Source organism: Setaria viridis, chromosome 8 (genome assembly GCF_005286985.2).
Source record: "Setaria viridis chromosome 8, Setaria_viridis_v4.0, whole genome shotgun sequence".
NCBI classification, from domain to species: domain Eukaryota; kingdom Viridiplantae; phylum Streptophyta; class Magnoliopsida; order Poales; family Poaceae; genus Setaria; species Setaria viridis.
Window position 1 is genome coordinate 41,163,536 of NC_048270.2, and position 8,656 is coordinate 41,172,191.

The following is an 8,656-nucleotide window of genomic DNA, read 5'->3' on the forward strand; positions in this document are numbered from 1 at the left end:
TATATAGTCGCTGCATCTTTAAAGAAATACAAAATGAAATGGATACGTTGGAACTCCCACCCGGTACTAAAGTGGGTAACGGGACATCCTCAGGGTCTATCCGTTAGTCTTGGTACTAACACTAGTACCGGACCAAAAAGTGACCGGTACTAAGTCTCGGTTCGAAATGTCATTTTTCTAGTAGTGTTTGTACAGTTAAGATTGGCACCATACTACTTGATTTTTTTTTGAAAAGCTACATATACTGCTAGATCGAGGAGGGATCGGCGTATATGGGAGGGAGGACCACAGTGCTGTACGATTCTACAAATACTCTCTTGTCTGTATGCGTGCCTGTGCACATCCGCAGTTACACTATACGGTTGGTGAGAGAAGAAGCTGCTGAAGAATGAGCTGAAACATTGTTTGGTTCTGCATGCATTTCATTCAGCCTAGCTTGTGAAGCTAGGTGGTATGTAGTGTATTGGATTTGGACTCCAAGTTGGGACCACCTGACAGGGACTTGTCGTCCCTCCTCACCTACAAATCATTTATTTCGTCCCCATTTTTTTTTTTGAAATATACAGATCCTGTGGAACAGTGGATGGGAGATCATAAGGGTCCAGTGCAATGGATTGATGAGCCTAGTCCAAGTAGCATGCGCGTTAGTGCAATGGATTATGTCTAGCATGTGTTGTTAAGTAAACAAGCAATCATAGCCCTTGTCTCGAGGTGATTAAAGTCCTAAACTCCTGCAAAATAAAGCTACATCGAGCTAGCATTAAGGTATAATTTTCAGAGACTAGTTGAACAGTAGTTGTCATTTTCAGAGTCACTGCAACGGCAAGGTACGTAGAGTTTTTACCGGTCAATCTTTTGCTGGTGAGAATCTTTCCAACGATCGAAATTTCAGAAGACAAGCTCACCAGCATCATCAGAAAACAATTCAGAGAATCGATCGAGCTGGGTTTTCTTTCTAGAATATAACACGGATGATGATGGATTCCTGAACACTGATTATTAGCTCACCTAAGCTAATCATCGGCATCAGCATCAGCATCAGCAATCCAATCCATGACTTGCTCCAAATCCAGACACCTCCATTTTTATTTTATATACGATTCTCCTCTCTCTCCCCCCATCTCTCTTTCCTTGAAGACAATCTTTGCTTGGCTTTTGCACAAGCAAACAGCACAGACACGGCCGCTCACTCTCTGAGCCAGGTCTCACTCAGCGCCACCACCTCCCCCATGTGATGTGAAGCCGTCCCCTGTCTCCTACCTCTCTCTCTCTCTTGTTCTTTCTCTCTCCTCCATCTTGGACACAGAGCCCTCCTACCTTATCACCAATTCACCATACAAGTCAGTAGTCACTGCTGCATTTGTTTCGGTGCACTCTGTCTCTCTGTTCTTGCTCTGTCTCTGCTTTGCTTTGGTCCTCTTCTTCTTCTTCCTCCACAGAGCTCCTCCCCTCACCCAGGGCTTGGTTGGGTCAACTGTCTCTACTCTCTCTTCCTCCCTGCTCAGCTCTTTGATTGCTCCCACTGTTGCAGCTATTCTTGGCAGGTTTCTCTGTTCCCACCGGTGGTGGTTGCTGCTGCTGTTCCAGTTCCTAACCGTTCTTGGTTCTCTCTCTGTCAGAGTGGTAGGATACAGCCACATAGGTGGCGAAATCCTGAGCTTTATTTGTAGATTCAGCTTCCCTGCTCTCTGGCAATCTCTGAACAAGTTCTGAGCTTTTGAGCGGCAGGAGAAAAATCTGACCTGGTTTCTCTTAGCAAAAAAAAAGCAAGCTTTTTGAGGCAGCTTCCAGCTTTGCTTTCTTGCTCTTGTTCGTGTTCTTGGATTCTTTCGTCCTTTCCCTCTAATGGTGGATCCCAACTAGTTTGCTTCGAAGAAGAAGGCAAAAGATGCGAGCTTTGAGCAGAATAGGTGTTGGGCTCGCGGTGGTGTCGGCGCTCCTCCTTCTCGCGCTCACCGCCGAGCTCTACTACATCTTCGTGCACAAGCGCCGGCTGCGGCGGCGCGCTGCCGCCATCTCCGATGCGGCCTCGTCCCCGTCATCCTCCTCCCGCGAGCTCCTCCAGCTCTTCTGCTTCAAGAAGCCCCCCGCCCTCGCGTCCACCTACGCGGTCCAGGAGCCGTCGTCCGCCGTGGCCGTGGCCGTCGGCGGCGACGGGGAGGACGGCGACGACGACGAGACGGTGGAGGCGCAGCTGATGCGGCTCGGCAGCGTCGTGGGCCCCACGAGGCTGCTCTTCACCATCAAGGAGGAGACCCGGGAGGACCTCGAGTCCGACGACGGCCACAGCCGGAGCCGCAGCCTCGGCGAGCTGCTGCATTGCTCCGAGACGCCGCCGTTCCTCACGCCGCGGGCCTCGCCGTCGCCGGTGCTGGACAACTCCTACAACCCGCTGTTCGAGTCCCCGGCGACGAGCCCGGGCCCGGCCCCGGCGGTAGTGTCGCCGCCGCCCAAGTTCCAGTTCCTCAAGGACGCCGAGGAGAAGCTGTACCGCCGGGCGCTGGCCGAGGAGGCCATGAGGGCGCGGAGGTCGCCACCGCCGCCGCAGCAGCCGGCGTCGCCGGTGCCCGGAAGGGAGGACGGCGGGTACATTACCATCGTGGTGGGGAAGAACAACCGGTCGGTCATCCCCCCTGCCGCCGCCGCCGCCGCCCACAGCCGGCGGTGGCCATCAGTGAGCGAGGGAGTTGTTCAGATGGACCAGAGGTTTTGACGGATGGATTAACTTGCTTGAGCATTACTACCTCTGCTTCAGTGTTCTAGTGTAGCTCTTGTGGATGTAAACTTTCTTCTTCCTTTTTTTTGTTTGGTCTATGGTCTTGTGATCATGCCAAATTGGATTATTGGATGTATATAACATCAAAGTGATGAGGAATTGATAAGCTCAGATCAATATGTTCATTTTTTTTTCTTTTCTTGTTCTCAGTCGATTTTGTGACCTTGTGAGGTGTTAATTTTTGGAGGCACAAATGTGTAGCTTGGTGCAGTGCTTCAGTGGAACCTAGCTTTTTGGTATGTGTTTTTTCTTGGTGTCTGATTGTACTTGTAAACGGTGTATGGAATAATGGAATGAGGCATACAGCTAGCTATGCACATGATATGAAGATGACTTGTGGATTATGATATCTGAAAGCCCATACTGGCTTGTCTGAAAGTGCAGATTTGCACTTTCTGTTAATCAATCAACCTGGCAAAAAGTACAAATATATCAAATATGCAATTTCCCTTGCAATTCCTGTCAAGTTTACTGATTCCTTTCTTGCTACTATTTTCGCATAATTCAAGCCACCTCCTTTAGTTAGTTCAGAATGCAAATTCCTTGCAATGTTTTCCAAGTCTTCTTCTGGATTCCTTTTTACCAGTCTTTTGGTGGCACCTTTTGTTCACACCACCTTTAGAACAAGGAGAGAGCTGGGAGAACATGTGTGAGGGACTAAGCGATGCCATCATCACTTTAACTGATGGTAGTAAGCATTTTTCCAGGCCTTTCCAATGAAGTCCAAAGCATGGAATCTATTTTATTTGTTTCTGCAGTGAAAGCATCAGGAAAAGGTGCTAAATTCCCATTGCTGCTGATCATGCCTTCATGTGCAGTTGTGCTTTCCTGACTGCTGCCTTTATCCACTTTAACATTTCTTATTTAGTATTTCCTTCCAGCTATTTTGAGTTTTGTTTGTCAAAAACAAACAAATAAGTAAATAATGTCTTTGAGTTTTGTGGCCAGTGTGCACACCACAAGCCTGCCATCTTTGTTTGTACGACTCTTCTCTGATTATATTGCTTTGTGCAGTCAAAATTTAATTGGAAGATGCAGAAAAGATTCCTGGAGCAATATCAGACATGCAGTATACTTTAATCTCACCCAATAGGCTGCTATAAGCTATTCCCATGGAAATATGATTGCATTGTGGACTGATCAGCCAGCAAAGCACATTGACTGGTTAACATCAGTGTCATTCCGAAGAAGGTAGTGGTTGGGGCCGAAGCAGAAATCAGCTAGAAAGATAGGTTCAAAATAATCCACTACTCAGGGAACTGTCAAGTCTTGCTTGGAATTTTACAAGTGCATAAATGGACAGAAGCAGCTGTCATTTTGGCAGTTAACCACTACTTTCTCCATCAGTGTTCGATCGGTACATGTACACTTACCTGGAATGGATGATGAAGCCTAGCTGATGGACTCTGTAGTATCAGTCAGTGAGCAATATGTTAATGTGGAGTGCATTTGTTGTCCAATGACTGGAGACTAGGGAAGACGCCAAAACTGACACTGTGTCGATGACACAATGATGCATGTAGTTGCTACCTTTCTAGAGTAGACGAGTGACGAGGAAGGCAACAAGAGAGAATGTGGTGGCCCTGAAAGAACGCTGCAATTGGCGTTCTCAGCTGGTTGCTCCTCCCCCAGCTATACATGGCTAGATGGGCCACCCGGCACTAGCCCGATTTAGCACGGCCGAAATAGGCCCGGCACTATTAGGTCCGATGGCTTTTTCATACCGGGCTGAGCCGGCACTGCATGCTAAACTGCTGGTCCAGACTCGGCACGATGGCCCATCGTGCGGGTTGGCTCGCTAGCACGGCTGGCACTACCTTCTACTGCCGGGCCAGGCACTAACATCAGCGGCCCCGGTAGCAGCGGGTGCCTCTCCCGGTCGTGGCAGCCCCTGACGGCGGTGGGCACCCCTCCCGACCGCGCCCCCACAGCGGGCCCCAGCAGCAGTAGGTGACCCTCCACTCCTCCAGGCCGTGGCGGCCCCCAGCGGCGGCGGGTGTGCCTCCCGACCGCGGCGGCCCCCGGTGGTGGTGGCGGGCGCCCCTACAGGCTACGCTCCCGCGGCTCCTGGTCACGCCCCCGGTGGTGGAGGCATCATGGGAGAGAGGTAGTGAGGGGCGGCGGTTGCTGGCCTGGATGGCGGAGGGGAGGAGGTAAAGAGTTAGGATTCGGACTGGCCCAAAAATCATACCAGGCTCGTGCTAGCCCAACGTGCCGGCCCAACGTGATGGGAGGCAGTCTAGGCCTAGCCTGACGCATCGTGCTAGGCCGGCCAGGCACTATTCATCTCGTGACGAGCCGTGCTAGTGCTGTGCCTCGGGCGCCCAATGGGTCTAGCCTATCTGACCATCTATACCCCTACCAAGTGAATTAGCGTTAGCAATTTTGATGCTACTTAATGTGTTGTTCCTTTTTTTTAGGAATGTGGAGTGCATTTGTTGTCCAATGACTGGAGTCTAGGGAAGACGTCAAAACTGACACTGTGTCGATGACACAATGATGCATGTAGATCCTAACTTTTTAGAGTATATGAGTGACGAGGAAGGCAACAAGAGAGAATGCGGTGGCCCTGAAAGAACGCTGCAATTGGCTCCGGTGGAGCTTTTCAATAACAATATAGGTAATTTTCAATAATAATATGGGTAATTTTATGATCACTTAGTGTGTTTGGAGAGAGAGAGGAGAAATCGGTGAAGTCATTTTTTTAGCTTCTCTCTAGTGTAAGCTGTTTTGAGGCTTCTTTCCAGTTTCGGTGGTGGAGCTAATTTGAAATTGTCCGTTTGATAAGACTTCACTAAAAGCAAGTAGAAATCCTACCAACAGCCTTAATCGACTGGCCAGCGACAAGGAGAAGGAGATGTGCATGCTTATATACACGTTACTGCTTGTTCCCTGCATTTTGATTAGGTGCTTTGGTGGTTCATCACTGCAGAGTGAAGCGTCGTTTCAACGACGACCATGCATGCACCTCGACAAATACAAAAGATATTGTGCGTGTGACAGCTGAACCATATCTGAGAAGAAATCTGACTGATGCCATGCAGATACACTACACGTCACATGCATATCTGATCGGCGGTGCCAGCCTGCCTGCCAGGTGTGCAAGTTTTAGGTGGTACTCAACTGCTGATGGATACTGCCAGGTGTGCGCCATATGATTCATGCCTAATATGGTAATCCAATGCTGTTAATTTCTCTGCACTGCAATGGATGATGGAATCTGTGGCTCAACTCTGAAGCAAGAAAAGCACACCGCGCTGGTGTGGTTGACTTGGCCCAATGCAACTTTGGATCTGTCAAAAGAGCTGGCTGGCATCAATCAGCATGTTTCCTTGCGATGTCAACAAAGTGCAGGACCTGCTGCCTGCATTTGCATTTGTCAACGTCACCCACACACACCACTTGGCATAATTTCAAGCCGTTAGATTGGAGGTCGTGATGTTGGGGACCTGGTTGTCAACGTCACCCACACACACCACTTTTGAGGACTGGATTGTCGCAATAGCAATTGAAATGATTTTGACCATCGCTCGACAGTGAAAGTCCCCGTTTCTTTTTCACCTTCGTCGCCTCGACCGCGAGGGTGCGGAGCAATTGTTTTTTGATTGTGTTCGCAGCTTTTTATGCTGGTTAGCACGACGCGAAGGTACTCAACAGATGTCATAGATCCGGCGAAGAGGGGCGGAGGTCATAGGCACCTTCGCTGGCAAGAGTACAAGTTCGTCCCAGATTATTCAAGCGAAGGTGCGAGGGATTCCAACCTTGAAAGATGGGAGCCGATTGGGATCTTGTGATCTGATGCGCTTCAACCTGGTGGACGCAATGTGTACTAGGCCGACGCAACATGCAGCCCAGGGCAAGACAAACCATCTGACTCCAACAACGAAACATGCATGTTCGGGCCTGTCGTGGGCCGCAGTAAGCCGCACTCACCTATTTGTTATTCTAATGTTGGGCATCGACTAGAGTGGACATGGCAACAAATAACACATAACAAATGGGGTTCAAAGATTATAAAAGGAGAAGAATTAATAGACATCCATCTATATTTGGTGAAGATAGCTTGCACTTCATCAAAGCTGTATACGTACCATCCTTTTTTTAACACAAAAAAAAATCATACACACCAGTTGGTGTTTGATTCAGCCATGATTCATGGGACAAAGATGATGATGAAATAAACAAATTCATCATCCTGTTTTGAGAAATGGTTTGACCCATAAAGTATTTTGAGACATGGAGGAGCACAAGAAGAAGGTGGAGTCCAAGAATGCTCTTGAGAACTATGCCTCTACAACATGCGCGCGCCACACAAGACCCCGGCTTCGAGTTATCTTTACTCTGGCATTGTTGCTTTTGTTATGCTAGTGCTTCATTCTTAAATCCACGATTGTAGCACAAAACTATGTTACCGTGACCTGGTTACTTTGGCTGAACTGTGATGAAAAGATCCAAGTTTTCCTCAAAAAAAAAAGTTCCAAGTTATCATTGCTGGGTTCTTAAGATATATGGGCTGGTGAATTGTTTTTTTTTCCTGAGTCTTTCTTTTGCTGTTAGTTTGCATTTTCGTGCTGATTGATAAGTGCAGCTCTGCTGGATGTTGGAAGTAGTTGACTGCTCTATTAATTTCTGAGCTATTTGGCTGCTGTCATCACCAGGATGCTCTGTTTGTGTTTCACATTGGCTTTGTAGTCATGTCAACCTGGCATCTTGCTTTGGTTTATTATGAAATTTTTCATTACCATTGTTCATTGTACTGGGCCTATGTCATTATTTTGCTTGTATTATTGTTGGTACTGCTTATTGATGTCATGCTACTTGCATGCGCTGGTATGGTGCCTTAATTTGACATTTTTCTGCCGTTAGTGATTTGGCACAGTGCATTGCTTTGTTTAGTACTAATCAGATTTGGCTAATTGTAGGTAATTTGAGGATTTCATATTTAACTTGCCTTCAAAACAAACTAACAAATGTCACTTCAAAACATTCCGTACTTTGCTATACTTGATTGACTCTTGTGGATTAACAAACTAATTATCATGAATAAATCAAACTTCTTGAATCAACTGGATTAGCTCTAAAAATATAGAAAACGATAAGAGATTATGACACATGTAGATGCTAAAGGCTCCGAGGGGCCCAAAGCCGAAAGCAAGGACAGCCGCTGCATAACAATGTTTGCAGTTGTAACACAACTGACAACACTCTGTTTCACAATACGATGCCCGTCTGTGTCTGTGTCTGTGCCTGGTCAAACGAAAGCTTTCCTCCCTGTTGACGGCACAAATATTTGACGTATCAGTAATTGATGCAACCATGCATGGAGATTACTGTGGATACAGATAAGGAATTAATAGGAGTACAAACAATAGTTCAGAATCTAGAATCAACTTTCAGCATAGAGAAAGAATAATGCGAGTTACCTGAACGCATAGGATGTCTTTCCATCAAGATGGTGCGGAGCAATTGTTTTGGTTGTGTTCGCAGGTTTTTATACATGCTGGTTGGGGCGAGGAGGGGCAGAGGTCATGTATAGGCACCTTCGCTGGCAAGAGTACAAGGCTCATCCAAGATCCATTTTTTTCTGTGCGCGCTCTTCAACCTTGAAAGATGGGAGCGGATTGGGAGCTTGTGATCTGATGCGCTCGAACCTGGTGGACACAATTTATACTAGGCCGACGCAACATGCAGCCGAGGGCAAGACAAACGATCTGACTCCAACAACGAAACATGTTCGGGCCTGTCGTGGGCCGCAAATGTTATGATGATGAAGATTTAGGCCTGTTACTATGTTCTCTGCCCAGTTCAGACACCATGCTGTTAAGCCCTGATGAACTAACCTTTTTGGAAGGTTACGAGGCACTCCAGATCAGGGAGAAA

The 8,656-nt window shown here is 47.6% G+C and overlaps 1 protein-coding gene across 1 annotated transcript; it reads left to right on the forward strand.

Moving 5' to 3' along the window:
* Positions 1-1,120: 1,120 nt before the first annotated feature.
* On the forward strand, positions 1,121-3,104 carry LOC117834750 (uncharacterized). The gene has a single exon (XM_034714278.2). The coding sequence runs from the start codon at positions 1,889-1,891 to the stop codon at positions 2,711-2,713; it is 825 nt and encodes a 274-aa protein (XP_034570169.1). The 5' UTR covers positions 1,121-1,888; the 3' UTR covers positions 2,714-3,104.
* Positions 3,105-8,656: the final 5,552 nt, after the last annotated feature.

Coding starts and splice junctions, on each gene's coding strand:
- LOC117834750 (XM_034714278.2), top strand. CDS start 1,889: ATGCGAGCTTTGAGCAGAATAGGTGTTGGGCTCGCGGTGGTGTCGGCG.